General features: G+C 40.3%; 2 protein-coding genes across 5 annotated transcripts in view; both read right to left on the minus strand.

Moving 5' to 3' along the window:
- cpne2 (copine II) overlaps window positions 1–726 on the minus strand; it is a 55,373-nt gene extending 54,647 nt beyond the window's left edge. Inside the window, exon 1 of the mRNA XM_080437927.1 lies at window positions 610–726. The gene's annotated coding sequence lies outside the window, so the exon portion shown is untranslated. The remainder of the gene's footprint in view (window positions 1–609) is intronic.
- Window positions 727–2,101: 1,375 nt separating this feature from the next.
- Window positions 2,102–18,719, minus strand: part of nlrc5 (NLR family, CARD domain containing 5) — a 39,871-nt gene continuing 23,253 nt past the window's right edge. For 3 of the 4 annotated variants that reach the window (XM_080436991.1, XM_080436992.1, XM_080436990.1), the window contains exons 29-51: window positions 17,957–18,040; window positions 17,781–17,864; window positions 16,911–17,006; window positions 15,605–15,670; window positions 15,242–15,325; window positions 14,002–14,091; window positions 13,438–13,524; window positions 12,250–12,309; window positions 11,995–12,078; window positions 11,207–11,290; window positions 10,498–10,581; window positions 9,199–9,282; window positions 8,811–8,897; window positions 8,534–8,617; window positions 7,988–8,086; window positions 6,796–6,879; window positions 6,327–6,410; window positions 4,943–5,026; window positions 4,575–4,658; window positions 4,361–4,438; window positions 3,843–3,926; window positions 3,440–3,523; window positions 2,102–3,334 (exon numbers count right to left, since the gene is read on the minus strand). In XM_080436991.1, coding sequence (XP_080293117.1) covers window positions 3,247–3,334; window positions 3,440–3,523; window positions 3,843–3,926; window positions 4,361–4,438; window positions 4,575–4,658; window positions 4,943–5,026; window positions 6,327–6,410; window positions 6,796–6,879; window positions 7,988–8,086; window positions 8,534–8,617; window positions 8,811–8,897; window positions 9,199–9,282; window positions 10,498–10,581; window positions 11,207–11,290; window positions 11,995–12,078; window positions 12,250–12,309; window positions 13,438–13,524; window positions 14,002–14,091; window positions 15,242–15,325; window positions 15,605–15,670; window positions 16,911–17,006; window positions 17,781–17,864; window positions 17,957–18,040 — 1,927 coding nt within the window. In that variant the 3' untranslated portion in view covers window positions 2,102–3,246. The remainder of the gene's footprint in view (window positions 3,335–3,439; window positions 3,524–3,842; window positions 3,927–4,360; window positions 4,439–4,574; window positions 4,659–4,942; window positions 5,027–6,326; window positions 6,411–6,795; window positions 6,880–7,987; window positions 8,087–8,533; window positions 8,618–8,810; window positions 8,898–9,198; window positions 9,283–10,497; window positions 10,582–11,206; window positions 11,291–11,994; window positions 12,079–12,249; window positions 12,310–13,437; window positions 13,525–14,001; window positions 14,092–15,241; window positions 15,326–15,604; window positions 15,671–16,910; window positions 17,007–17,780; window positions 17,865–17,956; window positions 18,041–18,719) is intronic. The other variant, XM_080436993.1, reaches the window with a different exon arrangement.

The following is an 18,719-nucleotide window of genomic DNA, read 5'->3' on the forward strand; positions in this document are numbered from 1 at the left end:
TGAATGGGACATTCTGTATAATGAGTATACTTTTGGTAAGTGCACGCACGCACGCGCACGCACACACGCACGCACACACACACACACCCACACGCACGCACACACACACACACACACACACACACACACACACAATCAAGTACTGCGCAGTGGAAACTCTCTCTCACTCCTAATTGTAGAGTGACCCGTACAGACATAATTTAGTTAAGTCTAATCACCTGTGCGCTCTGCACTTAAATGCGTGACAAACAAGAACAGACTGCTTTCAAAAACAGCAATCATACAATTAAATCAGATATGTTCATGTCATTGTAGCTATACACGTCAACATAAAATTGACTCAAAATAACAGTCTCATAATGCAGAGCTACAACACGCGTACACCCCATACACACACGCGCGAACACTTCTTTCAAAGTAGAAATGTGTTTTTACATCTTCTTGTCTCTTATTTTGTCACAACCGCCACAATCCTGCACTTATTAAATCATTTACCCATGATATCACCCACAGCTGCCAGGCTACCAGCATCACGCACCTCTGGTAAACCACGTAAAAAAATTAAAACATCTGAAAGAGAATGACATTCTTATCAATACATTTACCTACCTCAGTAAATCACTCAACTTCTCGCGCGCACCTCCTCTCTTCAATTTACAATTTCCCTTCTTTTCCCACCAACAATGCACTTCTTCTCCTACAATAGAACGCACATTAATAGAGCTGATCTGGTCATTTTATTCCAAGAAGTGTGATGGAAACCGCAGCGGTGTTGGGCATAAATCATTCTCTCACTGTCTGCTCTGCTATAGGAGGCTGAGTGATTAGGATGGAGAGATGCAGTGCAAGTGGATGCAGAGGGAAAACCCACAGGGGCTCCGCTCTCATTCACTCTCTCCGAGTCTGCAGTGGTGGAAAAAGTATTACTTAATTTTTTTACTGAAATAAAAGTATCAATACTGCAATGTAAAAAGTCCGGAATTAAAAATGGACTGTGTAGAAGTAGCCTACACAGGTATTGGTAGGAAAATGTATTAAAGTACCAAAAATAGAAAGTAGGCTACTCATTATGCAGAATGTCCATTTCACAAGTTTTCAAATGTATGAAATGTATTTATCTAGCCAATCTAGCCAATTTACAAGCTCACAGGGAAGCATTGTGAGCTTGTAGATCGGCTATTTTTAAATGGCCGAAATGTATATAGGGCTGAAGTGGTTAATGTATGTTCAGTAATAAAGATTGTAGTGGCGTAAAAGTACATTATTTGCCTCAGAGATGTAGTTGAGTAGAAGTAAAAGTATTGAACATTGAAAATACTCCAGTAAAGTAGAAATACCTCAAAATTGTACTTAAGTACAGTACTTGAGAAAATGTACTTAGTTACTTTACACCACTGCCTACACAACAACTATGAAACTGTGACACAATTAAGGGGTGTGGGTGTGCGGTGTTTATTAATTATTATTAAACAGTTACTGATTTAATTAGTTAGATATAAATTATTATAGCCTAGTCTTTAATGGCTCTTGAAAACGCACTCTCAAGAGTCATCACCCTTTCATTCAATTGCGAAGAAGTGCAGCGAATGTAAAATAGAACATTAATGGCATCAGATTTGAACATCTGCACAATAGACGTATAATGTAGGCTGTATGTATTTCTTTCAATGTAATGCTCAGTGACACCCCCTTTTGGTCAATATTGGTAGCACAAGTTATGATGTGCTCTGCTGTCAGTCAGTCCCATGATCAAAACTGAGAGATGCACTTTGTTTCATCATAATACATTTTTGTTGTTTTAACAAAATAGCCATATGATCATGTTTAAATTTAAATACTTCATGTTGTGTACAAATTTTTGTTTTAGTTATACAATATAACTAAAACTAAAAATAATTTAAACAGATTGAATTACAATTTGTAACTTAATCAGTATTACAGTCCAGACCCATTGTTATTGCGTTTAATTGACAACATTGACCGACGTTTCAGTATAAATCAGCATGAATAACAATAATAAGGAAAACAAGTGTATTAATCTCACCTCCAGAACCTTTTGCATGATGTAAGCATTATTAAATGATTGTACAAGTCAACTGAGTCAGAAGAAGACAAATCATTTTAATGCAGCAACCCCATCAGTACAACATTACACTTTAGTACCTGTCTACTCGATTTGTGCCTCAGAGGCATGCTGTCGATGGCGCAAAAAAAAGTACCATAATTTCACATTAATGCCAGGGACCTCAAACTAGATTTTAGTTTGGCTACTATTTTAGCATGCTATCGGTTCCTATACAGTTGCTCAGGAACGGTTTTCGATCACTGTCTCCTCCAGGCATCAAGTCAAAGTGTCCTTGAACAAGCCAACTCTGAGACACAAAGCGAGTAGACACAAAAGTGAGTAAGGACAAATATACTGTAGGGAGATATGGTAAGGTAAAAAAAAGGGGGGGGGGGTGTTCCTTTAACCACTTTCAATCTGACTTCCCAATATTGGCACGTCATCAAAGGTACAAGTGTTCAAAAAAATTTAAAATACGAAAAATAGTTAAAATAAACAATCTAGCTTGTAGAGCCGTAGATTTTCATTCTTTATCATGCAACAAAATATAGAAAGAAAACTATACTGTACATACACAATCTTTCTGATAGAACACAGTCCCCCAAAATGAAGTAATTTATACCATCATCAACTATTAGATCACTCAGATATTAGAGCCAAATAAAAACTGTTAAAAACCCGGTCATAAATACGTAAATGGATGGAGACCACTACCTGAAATAACCAAGAGTAAGGAAGACTGTGTCAGACCTTCCTCTGGAGTCATGGTTTTACTGAGAGTTTGTGGGTGTATGTTGCTTTTGAGGAGTGTGGTCTCCAATTATTGTAAACATCGGATGCATCCGAGCCTGTCTCCTTTTTAGAGGATACTATTCATAGAGGCTGAGACCTTCCAATACAGTGCAATTCACTACCGTAAAAACAAAAGTGCAATTTTCTCCACACACCTCTATACAGTAAAAACAATTAATACACACTTGGCACACAGTAGGCTATTAGTTTTGTGTCTTTAGTTTAAAAATAAAAAAAAAACTGAACAAAACTAAAAATCTAAATTGAAGCAACTCTGTTGCTACTATTTAAGTAATTTTTATCCTTCCTACTACCCAAATATAATTTCAGTGTGTCCCAGCATTGAAATCAATCAGGGCTGGGATTTCAGGCAGGTGATGACCTCACGTCTAGTACAATACAGAGGAGAAGTTGAGCCTACTGTCCTTCAGTGCCAGTCTCACAGCATCACCGTCACAGATCTTGTTCCTCCACAGCCTAAAGAGGAAAGGCATTGTGGTACTGTAGGACTTCTGTTCATCTGATTGGCAATGCAAAAGCCCACATTCTGAACAGCTACAAATTAAAGCTGCAGTAATTTACCTGATGAGTTGTAGAGAAGGACAGAACTGTAGAGCTCTAACCAGAGCCTCTGCTCCAACAACACTCAAACTGTTGGCCTCTAGACTGGGAAAATTAAACACACATAATTAGGCGATGTCTTCTAGCCACTAGACACGAGTGTCTGTGCATGCATGTGTTTGCGTATGAGTGCTCTGCTATCCACTCATTCAGTTACAGACATTAAAAACTGGGAATTCCCCAGCACAACCACAACATTCTACCGTTGATCTGTTGCTAGTTCCATGGCAGCAATTTAGGTCAACTTAGGTCAGCCTGTGTGTGTGTGTGTGTGTGTGTGTGTGTGTGTGTGTGTGTGTGTGTGTGTGTGTGTGTGTGTGTGTGTGTGTGTGTGTGTGTGTGTGTGTGTGTGTGTGTAACTTACTCCAGTCTAGTTAGTTTCGGACACAGAGGTAATACGTTGGCCAATTCTTCTGCCACATCATCCCCACATCCATTCCAGCCCAAACTGAAGAACAGAAGAGGGGGAGCATAGGTCAAGAGATAAAAAGAGACATGTGGCTCTTTTTGACTACGAAGGGTAACCCAGAACCTTCCATAACCTGAAACTTTCCAGAACCCATGAAGTTCTCCTGTATTTTTTATTATTTTTTCCGTTTCCAGTTCCATTATGGTTCTATTCCAGAACTCAGGGTTAGTACCACCTCCTGGGAGCAGGGCCCAAATTAGGTCCTGAGAACCCTATATAATGAAACCAAGCCGTAGTGTATGGAAACAAATCCAGAACCTGTGAAATACGTTAGATGGCACGGCACGGCACACTTAGCTCTTGTAGTCGAAAAGAGCCAATATATACAACATTTTAAAATGGTACTTCCAGCATGAACATTTAGCATCAGAAAGATGTCTAATTTCACCACTCAGTTTCCTGTTCCCTCTTACCTCACATCCTGTATGAGGTTGCAGTGGGCTAGATTGGCTGCTAAAGCGCAAAGATTGGAAGTCCCAATCGAGGTCAGACTGAAAGACAAAGTAGAAGAATATTCATTACACACCACATAAGCCATGCAAAGAAAATTATAATTAGTTCTGATGGCAGTACTGTGTGTTTTCATTCATACTGTATGAATAACCAACATGCTGAAAAGAAACTCACTGAATCCTGGTGAGGTTCTTCATATGGACTAGTGCTGTGGACAGACTGATAGACCCTTTAGAGCCTAGATAGTTCTGTGATATACTAAACAAAACAACAAAACCACACACACACACACACACACACACACACACACACACACACACACACACACACACACACACACACACACACACACACACACACACACACACACACACACACAGGATATAAAAAGGAACCTTAAACTCCTAGATTACCGTGACAATATAGGATAAATATCAGGAAAAGGTATGTGTTTTTACTCTGCGTCTGTGTGTGTGTGTGTGTGTGTGTGTGTGTGTGTGTGTGTGTGTGTGTGGTGTGTGAGTGTGTGTGTGTGCACTTACTCGAGCACACTGAGGTGTGTTAGTGAAGGTAAAATCAGGGCCATCACAGCAGCAGTGAGCTCACTGAGACCATTACTGGACAGACTGGAACAGAGTGGAGATAATCATTCATCATCCTCTAAGTACAGATCATGTACCATGTGCAGAATAAGTTTAACATGTATAGTGCTGTACCTACAGTCGGAATGTCTCAATCTGACTCAAAGGTATATTTTAATTGATTGGCATGATCAGCAATATTCAGCCACATCAATACACAGTATAATGTGCATTTTACGGCATTGCATTCCATCTAAGTCATCTGTCGTATGACGGATAATACCCACAGCTACATAAGTGAGGAAGAATCCTGTGTGTTGGGGCGCCGATAGCCGAGTGGTTAAGACACTTATCACATACTGTACTGTATGCTCTGATGCCTGACATCGAGTCCCTGCTTCGATTCCCGGGCCATGTGGACCTTTGCTGCATGTCACTCCCTGTCCCTGACCCTCTCTCCCAGTTTCCTGTCTCTCTATACTGTACTATAACAATCAATAAAGGCAAGAAAAGCCTGGGGAAAAAAAGAAAGAATCCTGTGTGTTTACTGTTTAGCAGCAGCTAAAGCTCTGCTGTCTGCAAAGGTGGAGATACTGTACTGTGAAGTGGACATTCTGGCCATCTATTTTCAACAATAAGGATCATCACTGACCAAAATCTAATTCAATGTTTCAGTTTAGAGTGCAGACTAGTGAAACACAAGGAAATGCTGTCTACCATTGCATCAGCAAATTACAGTAGCTGCAAAGCTTACACCAAAACAGCAATGATACTGTTAGTAGCTATGTTAATTATAGACATTTATCATTACAGAACAAGCATGGCAGATGGCAAAAGAACATGTTTTGGATGATTTGGTAACTGAAAGTGAAAGCAGTCCAGCAGCTACTTGTAATGTCTGTGATGCAAGTGTTGCGAGAGGCGTCAGGCATTATCTAAACTGGATAAGTACCTTATGCCAGCACCTTGCGTCTGTTTTATCTAGGAAAATATATTGGATTGGGAGTGGGCCTCAATATCAGCAAAAACTAATTAAAATATAGCAAATGGCAACACTTGATTGTGGCATCCCTAATAGTACCTTCCACCCAACTATTGTAAATCAAAGAACAGAGCAGAGCCCCAGATAATTTTGTGACGGAAAGCTATTTGATCTTAGTCCCAAATGGAGAAGAAAATTACTACCAGGGAAGCAAAATGAACTCAGGAGAGAAAAAATACCCATGAGAATCTAGGTGGTTTTTGAGATAAGACTGCATAACTCTGACATTGGACTCTTCTTATACTGTAATTGTTAACAATGTATGTGAAAACTCATCTTGAATATTAATAATCATTTCTTTACTTGAGCTCCTCCAGTTGACTGCATGTCCTCAGTGCGCGAAGCAGCTTTTCTCCTGATTGGTCACTGATACCGTTATTTGAAAGCCTTAAGGACACGCACGTACACGTACACGTACACGTACACGTACGCGTACGCGCGCACGCGCACACGCACACGCAAACGCACACACACACACACACACACACACACACACACACACACACACACACACACACACACACACACACACACACACACATTATAAAATAAGTTTATTATTATAATATTATGAGCAGATGTACATGCATCTCTGATAACTTTGGTAAAGACTGAAATTATGTTTAGTGCCAGTAAAAAGCTTTTGTAAATATTTATTGTAAGATGTTATATTGTATTATAATTTGTATACACAAATTAGGCAATATTCTTCTATTCAAGTACATTTGTCCATGACTGTATCTGACTCACTGATGAAGATGACCTAACCCACCTGATCTTCCTGAGACCTGTCCAGGTCGGAAGGACTCTGGTCAGCTGTTCAACCCCTCTTTCAGCCATTCTCCAGCCCTCCAACCTGCCAGCACATGTCCAAATACTCATCAACCAGATTTCATATCCATATCCACTATATAGATTATCACCTGGGCGGGCATTTGTCAGTGTCCAAACATATCTGAGATGTCTTTGCCCAAGGTTGGATAATACAGGGCAACAACAAATGCTGTGTGATTTGTTTATCACACCAAATGTACTTCCCTGTAAATGCAGTACCAGGCCAATACATTAACATTACTATCAACAAGGAACTCTCCAGACCTGCTTTAATTCACAGATTGTGTGTGAGCTGTCTTAAAACATTGAAAATGTTGCTCGCATGCCCCTGGTTGAAGGTCACCGAACGTTTTCCGCTCTGTACTTCCATTGCACCCAGATAAACTCCAGTGTCTCCTCAGCCATGACTTCTGTCCATGGTCGACACAGATCCATGGCTGAGGCTCTAGGTTAAGCAGAGGTCGCATGTGGTGTCAAATCTCGAGTCTGCCCACCATTTCACTTTGGCTGTGCTGATAGGACAAATTGCAGTGTAAACCTACAGGAAGATATGTCTTTAGCTTGCATTGGTTGGTCAGCTGCATGTGAGTTATAAGGCAGTTGACAAATGACGCTTATTACGCTCTTGATCCTTATGCTGTACAACTTTTGTACTCTGTTGATTTAACATCCATATTCATGACACTATTGTACATTACATATACTGTACTGTAAGGGGTTTATACCCGTTAAATACTGTTAATGCACTTTTGACTACACACTTACAGTATATCTACACCTATAGCAAGTGCAAGACCAGATGGAGAGCAGAGATTTTAAGATCCTTTTATTGTTTTTTCACCAGCTCTTTCACCATGCTAATTCCCAGGCAATCCAAGAGGGCCTAGCAAGAGTTTTGTATACCTAAATCTTCTGGTTTCTGGTGCTCTATTACTAATCCTCAAGCATGCATTATGTACTCCTAGTTGTATCTCCTTTTCTGTATGTCCTGTGTTCAATTACTGCAGTACTGCCATGAGTCATGACAACTGAATTTCCCCCAACTAAAGGTCGGTTGACCGACCAGACTGACCGACTGACTGACTGACTGACTGACTCTGTGTGTGTGTGCGTGCGTGCGTTTGACTTACTGTATCTCCTCCATGAGTTGGAGTTTCTCCATAGCAGTTAGAAGACCCAGCATAACCTCTTCTTCAGATGGTCCCAACACTTTGATGACCTTATTCAGACTGGAAAACACAGAGGCTAAAGTTTGCTACTGTAGACTGCAACCATCAGGAAGATGGGAGATACAACAACGATAATACCGATCCACCTCCCCACTATGGTGTGCCTGCCCTGCACTACACACTGACCCAATCTGCCAGGTCAATACTATTTGAAAATTGATATTTTTGAAAAATATTATGAAAATAGCACATCTAGTTGCTTGGCGTAGTGAGCTTGTAGATCTCTATTTTCAAAATGTTTGCCTCTTTCTTATATCATTTGACAATTTGGCCAATGTTTGACTAGTTTTATGGTTTGTTGATTACTTTTGATGCAGTTATGGTCTTTTCTTTTTTTCAAAAGTCCTTAGATTGTCACTTCACTGTCATCTGGGGACCCCCCCCCCAAAATCATGTGGGTCCCGACCCACAGGTTGAGAACAACTGGTGCACTAGATTGTTACTTACTTGAGTTGCCGTAAAGATATGAGCTTTCCCAGTTTGTGTGCCAGACACACTCTGCTGTCCTCATCCAGAGTTACGGTGTCCAGACTGGACACACACGGACAGACACACACACACACACACACACACACACACACACACACACACACACACACACACACACACACACACACACACACACACACACACACACACACAGATATTATTAGTATTAGTATTAATAATAGCAGAGAGGGAGAAAGACATTTGTGTATGTGTATACAGTATGTGTGTGCGTTACCTCAGCTCTTCCAGACAGCTACAGCATCCTAGTGCTGTGAGCAGGGCCTGCATTCCATTCACTGTCCATCCACAACAATGGGACAAACTAGAATAGACAGGTGTAACGCCAGCATTAGTATTGCATATGAAATAGTTATTGGCTTTGAATATGCGGTATAGCCCCATGTTAAGCACTCTTCAAAAACCAGCGTTAGAAAGTGTTTTACTAAATTAAATTAAACGAATGGCCTAGTGAAATACAATTATAAAATTCAATAAAGTGAATCATAAAAATGGTGAAATTACAAAAGAACAAGTACAGTTACTGATGAGAAAAATGTGCATGGTAGGATAACATACTGTACCAACTTGACTACAATATTATTTATGCACAACACAGAGCTTACTTGACTGATCGAAGATGGGCCATCTTACATAACGCTGAGGCCAGAAGCTCAACTCCTTTGTCAGTGATCACATGGCCTGAAAGACTGAGAGAGAGAAATGGCAGGATTATACAGCCAAACTATTACACAATGTTAGTTTAACTCAGGCCTCTAGCTTGGGGGTGGCAAACGAGCACATTCAGCCTATAATTATCCAGTGCAGTGTTTTCTAGTGTCCATGCAATGGCTAACAACATCTCCCAAATACTGTGTGCGGAATCTGATACTGTGGATTTAGTGTTCCTTATGTGGGTGTGTCAGCAATATTGCAACGCGTAAGATTCATTAATAACATTAATATCCCCACCACGGCTTTGTCAAGCGTATATACAGTATCTCGGAACACAATTGGCCTGTGTTCGGGGTAGGGAAGCTGGGCGGGGAGGGTGATATTTGTCACAGCACGTACTCCTATGGGTTGGGGCGGCACCTGCGAGCAGAGAGTGTTGGGCGGGAGGAGTAGGACGGAGGCCCTACCCTACGTCCTCCCGTTCTGGGCTTCTCACTGGCAAGTGAGTCAGTAGGATACAACAACAGTGACAACACACATTGCCTGAGCTAGGGCGAGTCATGGTATGGACAACTGTGCCTGTGTGGGTTGTTTTGTTTTGTTCTGCAATGCAGGCTACAGTATTGGGGTATATTGTGTGAATATCTTTTGCTTACGTACTGGATTTTGCTTTGAGCGGGATACAGTGGTGACACTGTGGCCTTGTGTTTTTTATTATTCTGCATAGTGCAGGCTATTTGAATAAGTGTATACTATTGTATATTGGTGTTCTTTATTGGTGGTGCTTGCTTCTGTCATGTTATTTCTTCCCTTTGCATTGCTGTATCTGACAGTATCTTTCTTACTCTGTGTCTGTAACTCTAACTGCGGTGCTGTCTCTTGGCGACTGATTTTCTCCCACGGGATCAATAAAGGTCTGTCTATCTGTCTATCTACATTACTGTGTAGTATTTTTTGTTTTATGCTGGTATTCATTCTGATGACTGTACAAATCGTCCCTGTCACTCTAAAACAAAGCATACTTAACTGTAGGTCAAACGATTGTACCTGTGTTAAGGCAGATGTGGTCATATGCATGGGGAGTGTTATTTGCCATGAAACCAGCTGAAAACCCAGTGTCTGGGCAGTTTTAAGTCATTTTGCTAATTCACGGGAAGTGAAAATATGTGTTGGTAGAAACGAAACGAAGCGTGAAAATAATGTGCTGGTAAAAAAAAGAAGTGAGTTTGTAAAAACATTGTTTTTCTTACTTCAAGCACTGCAGGGCTGTAGACTGCAGTAAAGCTTGTGACAGTAACACAACCACATCCTCACCGGTCTCCTTAGAACCAATACTACAAGATAGACAAACACATTTTTACAATTTTTACAAATAAATTGTGAGCACATTTTACAAATATCATATTTTACAAGTCATGTTTCCATCACCTGGGCTGAAGTGAATAAAATATGCAATGAGAAAATTAGTAAAATACAGAAAATGGAGACAAAAAGTAATTATCTAAGTTATTATTGTCTCGTTTCAACATATTTAGATAGTTGGGTAGATTGTGTCAAGAAAACGAACCCCAGTCCCAAACAGCAAACACATTGTAGTCACTATACTGTCCATGGTTGTGGTGGTGATGTTAAGTTGACGCATACATGATTTTGCCTGTATTTCTCTTACTATTCTTATAGCACTTCTACTGTAACCAACCACCCATAAAGGACGAACTAGGTAAGAAAACAAGGTACCTACTCAACATTTAAAGGGAAACCAGTTCACCCTTCACCGCAATTTCCTTTTTTTATGTAATATTAAAAAATGTGCCCGAAGAGTGGTAAATGGAAACATGACTATTGACTTGATAACATAACCCTGAATATGAAAATGTCAGAATCATAATCATCTTTACATCTTTATTGTCACATCACAGGTTTATATATGACAATGTGACAGTAAATAAAAAGTGTTACCTGAGAACGGTGAGACAGGGCATTGAGGGCAGTACAGAGCAGAGGAACTCAGCTCCATCTCTACCCAGCTTGTTGTGAGACAAACTGCATGGGGAAACACAGGTAACACTATCATCTATATTGTTATGAGTCACAAGGAATATTTAATATTAACCACATGAGCCCTAGAGTCCCCATTCTGGGCGAACATTCTGTAAAAATAGCCTATCTATAAGCTCACATGTGTGAGCTTACATCGGCTGCTTTCAGCGAAGATATTTAGTGTGGAGGGAAAAAAGGAGGGGACCTCTGGGGGACTCCCGTTAACTAAATGTATAGGGTTTAGGTAACGGTGATATTTCATGTCTAGTTTATTGACAACGAGTCACGCTAAACATTACTGTCGCCAAAAGAAGATAGTAGTAGTTTACATTAACTATTAATTAATTAATACTGGCATTAATTTCAGTATCATATGAAAATCAACTTGCAGAGAATTTAAATTTGATTGAGATAAGTAATAAAACACAGTGACATTTCTGTTGCTTATATGTCGCTTTGCAGATGTGACTTTTAGTCGCAAGAACCAATGAAATTGAATAATGCCCTCAGAAGGCATTCCAATGAATATAAGTCACATCTGCTCTCGCTTTAGTTACATTATCATAGCATTGTAGCAACTTGTAGATCGCCTATATTTGCCAAATGTTCACCCCAGAACAGGGATGATAAATTTCATGTACAGTAGTTAAGAGGAAATTCAGCATTTTTTATTTTTTTTATATTAGAGGGAACCATGTGATACTTACTCCAGCTCTGTCAGCAGAGAACACCTATGGATGATGCTGTTCATAGCCACTAGATGGCATCCTTCTACTGCACAGTCCACAAGGCTATTTTAGAGGCAAGAGCAGACAACAGAAAAGAGTTAAGAGAGAGAGTGGATATATCACATACAGTACACATTGTACAAACTTGTGTTAAGTGTATATGCTAACTTCATTTGTTGTGAGGCTTGCATTATGCAAACTTTAGCAAACTAAATCTCACTAATCTTACTTTACCTGATTGAAGTGAGATCAGCAGACTTGACCAAAGTCAAGTGCAGGGTATTTTGGCTTACCCTGTGAATGAAAGCATGGTTATTTATAGTTATTATGCCCCCTCACACCTACGTTGCACCGCCAATCCGACCGATAGGCCTATGTCTGAGTCATAGCAGGGGGCTTTGTCAAGTATGTACCCGTCCGTCTGTGTCCCTTTTGTGCCCATATATGGAGATCCCTGATGTCATCTGTATATGCCCATATATTGGTTGGATCGGCGGTTCTGGACAACTGGATATCTATATATGCCTATATATGGACATACATATCGGTCGATTCGGTGGTTCTGGAGAACCGCATATCCGAACTACTCGACGGCGGACACCGCACTAGAGTCCTTGCCGATGCGCTCGGCAGGTTTGAAATCTGTCGGTCCCATATATTTTGTCTTCTTCTTTGTTTCTTCTTTTATTTTTTATTTCTACTCCTAGCTGTATCTTATTTTTGTCTCTGCATCTGTCCTGTGTTTCATAAGTGCTGTAATGCCATGACAACTGAATTTCAGCCCGCAGGATCAATAAAGGTCTGTCTGTCTGTCTGTCTGTCTGTCTGTCTGTCTGTCTGTCTGTCTGTCTGTCTGTCTGTCTGTCTGTCTGTCTATCTATAATAGCCACACATACTGTAGCTGCAGCTAATAAAATGAATTGTGACTAGGTTTGATTTAGGTGTACAATTTAGAAAACACAGACAATACTGTTGACTTTTGCCCTTTGGCATACTGACTCATTATTCATGTAATTAGGTGCAGCTGATTTTACCCTGAAACACCCCAAAAACTTATAATAAAATGAAATAATACTGCATACTGAATAATTTTGCCTGTGTTATTCTGGTTGGTTGGTTGTTGTCGTATTTTTTTTGGGGAGGGGCACATACTGCATACTACAGAATACTTTTAGGCCAGATTTAGTATGAATGATATACAAGAGTGTGATTCCAAAGGCTATGTGTGGCTTTGGAGGGAGATGCCACACACACTGACAATGACTTTGTGTGTGTGTGTGTGTGTGTGTGTTTGTGTGTGTGTGTGTGTGTGTGTGTGTGTGTGTGTGTGTGTGTGTGTGTGTGTGTGTGTGTGTGTGTGTGTGTGTGCGTATGTGTGTGTGTGTGTGTGTGCGTGCGTGCGTGCGTGTGTGTGTGTGTCACCTAATCGTATGTATGCTGCTGCAGATGGCCAGGCAGGTGCACACCAAACGAACAGCTGCTTGTGATGTTATCCAGCACTCTTCAATGCTGACATTGACAATAAAGAGAAAGTGTTACAGTGTAAACAGTCACTAAAGCATTTAATGGTGCAGAGTAGGGGTGTACCGACATTTCGTCCCGCGATATATTGCGATACGTTTTCGTGACGATATGTATCGTTTTGGGGGAAAAAAATGCATTTGCTTCTTTTCCCCCCCATACATATATTTTCATAAAAAAAATAAAAAAAAGTGCCATATAGTGTATCGTATCGATATCGTGAAATTAGTGTCGGCACACCCCTAGTGCAGAGTATTTATTATGAATAGGTATTTAACAATTTTTTAATAATGTAAATAAAGATATAAACCACTGTGTTTATGCAAGTGAGGAAAAACTGCTCCTGCTAGAGTAAGCGCACACACACACACACACACACACACACACACACACACACACACACACACACACACACACACACACACACACACACACACACACACACACACACACACATCTTCTCACCTGATGTCAAGTTTTCTGTTAACAATGTTGAGCTGCTTCACCAAATCTTCAATCCATTGCGGTTGCGGACTCTGCAAATTGTTCCTCAACCTAGACGCATCAACAACAAAATGAATGCTAAATACCAGACAAGTCATTATTAACAATCAGAGTCTAGTACAAAACAGATCATGTGCACCAACAGCCTACAGTCCTTCACATCACTATACTATACACTATTTTTTCATTCTTTTTTGTGTGGCTTTTTTTTTGGCATTAGCAGCCTAGGTGCCCGGACCGCTACGCCAGCCATCCATGCCCGGTCTTTTCATTCTTGATGACATTGATAGTGGGAAGTGGGAAAAGTCCGTTTTTATGTGCTGGCTTCAGCAGGAGCAAAATATGAAAGGAAATAGTGAGAGACAAAATACTGTATCTGTCACATGCTGATGTGGTGAGAACCCAAATGCAGACAGTGCCGCAGGTAGTAGGCTCAATAGCCAGGACTGGTGTTTAATACAGGTGACACAGGTGAACAAAGACAAGAACATTTCAGACAAACTAAAAACATGTGACACAAGACAACAAGGGCTAACTGGGGAACAAGACTAATATACACATGAGGAAATGAGATACAGCTGGGGCAAACAAACAGAACCAAGAAAACTAGACCAGGGAACGAAATACATAACACAAGACCTAGACACTACAATGAATGAGACAAGTCTGTGACTGCGACAGTATCATGACATGAAGACACTTTTCATATATGTTCTTTCACTACTTTGGTCCTAAACATCATAATATCTACAGGCGTGGAAATGTCTGTGAATCGTCATGAGCCCCAAGGGATGGCCCTTCAGTTGTTAGGACTTTTGGTTACTCCATGGCCTTTCCTCTACTGCCACCCATAGGCAAAATTTGCAATTGCACACATGACTGTTGCATCGTCTCTGGTTCGATTTTAGACTGAGCCATGTGTCGTTTTTCTCCCTCTATGAACTCAGCTTCCTGTCTCTCTACGCTCTCCTATCGAAATAATTAACCACATGAACCCAAGCATCCCTATTCTGGGCGTGTTATAATAGACAAACATTATGCGAAAATACTATAGACAAACATCCAACGAAAATAGCAGATTTTGTAGATTGACTATTTTTGTGGGAGAGATTTGGTAGAGGGAAAAAAGGAGGGGGCCAAGTATAGACCCCTGTGGGACCCTGTGGGAAGTATATACAACAAGCTGAGCTGGTGTACTCACTCCAGTTTGCCCAGACTGTGACAACTAGACAGGATCTTTGCCAGTCTGGTCAGGTGGTCGGGTTCCAAGCTACAGTCTCTAAGACTGGAGAGAGAAGGAGAAATAAAAGGGTGCAAGACAGAATCAAGGAATTAATGAAGTGGGAGACAAGAATAACAAGGAGTTAGGGAGTTACAGAGAATAAAAGATACAAAAAGTAAATCAATCAATGTTGAGAGTGTGTTATATATATATATAAATGAAAAAAATAAAAACGCTGCTTCAAGTATGTGTATATATTCCGTGTTTCTGAAAACATGCACACAAACAAATATACTGTCATTTATTCTTGCCATTATACATAATTGTTGTATTCTACAGTACCTTAAAGTTTTATCACATCTTCTGTCTTGGTCAAAATGAATGAGCGCCGGCTCCTTTGGTCCCAAACTAATGTTACACAGAAATACAGACAAAGTGGAAAGAAATGAAACACAGACAGAAAATGTCATAGAGAAACACAAACCAAAGGACAAAGACAAGTGATAATTTCACTTCTTTATTGGGCCCTATTTTGGGAGAAACAGTGGGATGGGGCATGGTGACTTTTGGTCTTTTCAGGACTGGAGAAGGGCACCCGCAATAAAGTGGTGAGGTGGGTTGGTTAGGCTGAATATTGTTGCTGTTGGATGGAAACCTTGTAAGTGAGCTTGTTTTGTAAGTCCAAAACAAGCTCACAAGCTTGTGAGCTTGTAGATCTGCTATTTGCACTACTATCGTGCAACACTGTTGTATGATAAAGAAGAGCATTAATTTAAGGGGGAAAAAATCATTCAAGTTTAAATATGGAAATACAAGGTTTCTGCCTGACAGCGACAATATTACAAAATCAGTTGATTGTTCTAGATGGATTCAATCGTCATAACCAATCACTTTTCATTACCTTTAAGAGCAGTGCACTGTGCTCCACATAAGGGTGTACTGATCATTTTTCCAAGAACAAAGTGGTGTCCTTGTGTGGGATGTCGTCAACAACAAATCTACAGCACCGCAAACAACATCAAGTGCATACTAGAAAATTCATGACAATGAGAAGCATTTCTCATTCTTTTTTTTTAAAAACTGTTCACTGATGTCTGGAAACAGGCTTTTATGAAGGAGAAACCTATACTGTATATGAATATTATGCCTTCAATATTCTCAGTGGCTCATGACTGAGGTATTCATATCATCAAAGTGATGAGACCTCAACCCAAATCCTTGTTGACACTGTCAACTTGCCAAGACAAGCATAACACATGAGGCGTGATTGTGGAGAATTTTATCTGTGGATAACTGCACAAAGATGAGTGTGCACCTCTCTCTACGCTTTTTGACCTTGTCAAAACAGCAAGCCACAAATGGCACAGCGGTTCACCAAAATACCCAACACTCATTCAGGCGAGGAAACTCAGCACTGCGCTTGGGAAACGATCAATTTACCAGTCTGCTACATGCCTCATGCCAGTGCACCTCATCCCAGAGTGCCCGCCATAAAATAGGGCCCACATGCTTTCATTCATTCACTCGTTCACTTCTTAGACTATAGACTTTTTAGCTATGGTCGGTCGGACCAATTTTCACTCTGTCACTTCATTCTACAGGAGATTAACGTGATATAGAGATAAATATATACTTAAAATATTTGTACCTGACAGATACATCACAGACCCTGTCACAGGTAGACAAGGTGCTGACCAAATCTAGCACCCCTTGTTGGGTGAGTCTGTTGCTTCTGTTGCTCAGGCTACACAGAAAGAAATATCAGGTGCAGAAAGGAAATATCAGCAGCTGGATTGCCTTAACAAAGGAAATGCTGGGAATATAGAACAGAAACATTGGAATGATAGAAAATTCACAAAATATTTCACTTCATTATCTTTCATGAAGCTACTGTGGGCAAAAGACAGAACAGGTTGGTATTATGTTGGCATAATGTAGGAATGAGTGCACATTGCACAATATGCTTTGTGCATTTATAATCACACACAAAAGTGTGTTTAGTGAAATGGCATGTGCCAAAATACAACAGTGGTAGGCGAGTATTTTCAAAAACATCTTAAAAAGATGTGAACATTTTCGAATATTTTAAAACCAAAAATCTTTTAGTTTTGGGGTCAAATACATATTAATTTGGGGGTCTGATATAAAGGAATAGGAATAGGGTCTATGGGTCATAAGTACCCAATTCCATGTTCAGTCACTGACTTTGCTGTAGGAAGCGATGATGGATATTGCTATATATTTATACCATAACCAATGCATCTTCAAAAAGGCCCCGGGGAATACATTACTTCCTCATCCATATTTGACATGGTAGTACAGCATTGCTATGACTGGAATCTCCATTCTATACATTTATATTTTGGTTTTGGTGGTTTGAACAAAGAGTATGTACTGGTGTACTGTATACTGTGAAAACTAAGAAATGTAACATGAATTGTCTACCTCCGTTACAATTAAAATAAATACAAATGAGAGGGGCCACAAGCCATGGCTCTGAGGACACAACGTGACTTACTCAATCCTCTGCAGTGATGACATCTTAGGTAGGGCCTTCAGCAAGTTCTTCATGGTTTCACCCTTCATTTGGTTGTGAGACAAACTGAGGACAAACAACATGACAAGTATGAAACTACTGTATGTGTCTCCCTTCCCTCCATTACAATGTTACATGGGTGTGGCAGGTCAGCTTACTCCAGCTTCAAAGGACAGGGACACTGGGCCAGTCTTCCACAGAGCTTGGTTATTTGTGACGGCAAGATGCTGCTGTGGGTCATCCTATAATGCATGAGAAAAACTATTAAATACAATTATGTTTTACTTTGTTCTTTAGACATGACAGCAGAGAGACAGGAAACTCAGAGCAGACGGAGTGAAACACATACAGACATGACAGCAGAGAGACAGGAAACTCAGGGCAGACGAAGTGAAACACATACAGACATGACAGCAGAGAGACAGGAAACTGAGGGCAGACGGAGTGACACCCACAGCCACAACACTAGAGGGAGTGACCATGATCTGGTACAACCCAAATTTTGATTCTACTGTACCACTCTTTCTTTAAAAATTGGCCTGACAAAACATCTCTCAGGAGACCACAAGGGGAGGTAAATGTAAAATCTAAAGGAAGTGTCATTCACTGCCGTCGTTTTTCTTTTTTCTCCTTTGTATATAGTGTTTGTAATTTTTGTTGATGACATGTATTATTGTGTACATTTTTTATGCTTTGTTGATGAATTGAATTACATAGGACCACAATGGAAACAAGTCCCCAGGACTGTTTTGTGTTATTCTTTTAGCCTTAATGTCTGACTGTACCACGTGCTGTTTTACATTTCTGACTAATAAAGTATTCAATCGATCAAAAAAGGTCTCTAGCCAGAATCAAGCTATGTCTGTGTGTCCTATCCAGTCTATATGGTTTTCCAAAGGGAAGAGGGGATGTAATATGATA

The sequence above is a fragment of the Gymnoscopelus braueri genome, assembly GCF_963280865.1.
Source record: "Gymnoscopelus braueri genome assembly, chromosome: 9".
In the NCBI taxonomy this organism is placed as follows: Eukaryota; Metazoa; Chordata; class Actinopteri; order Myctophiformes; family Myctophidae; genus Gymnoscopelus; species Gymnoscopelus braueri.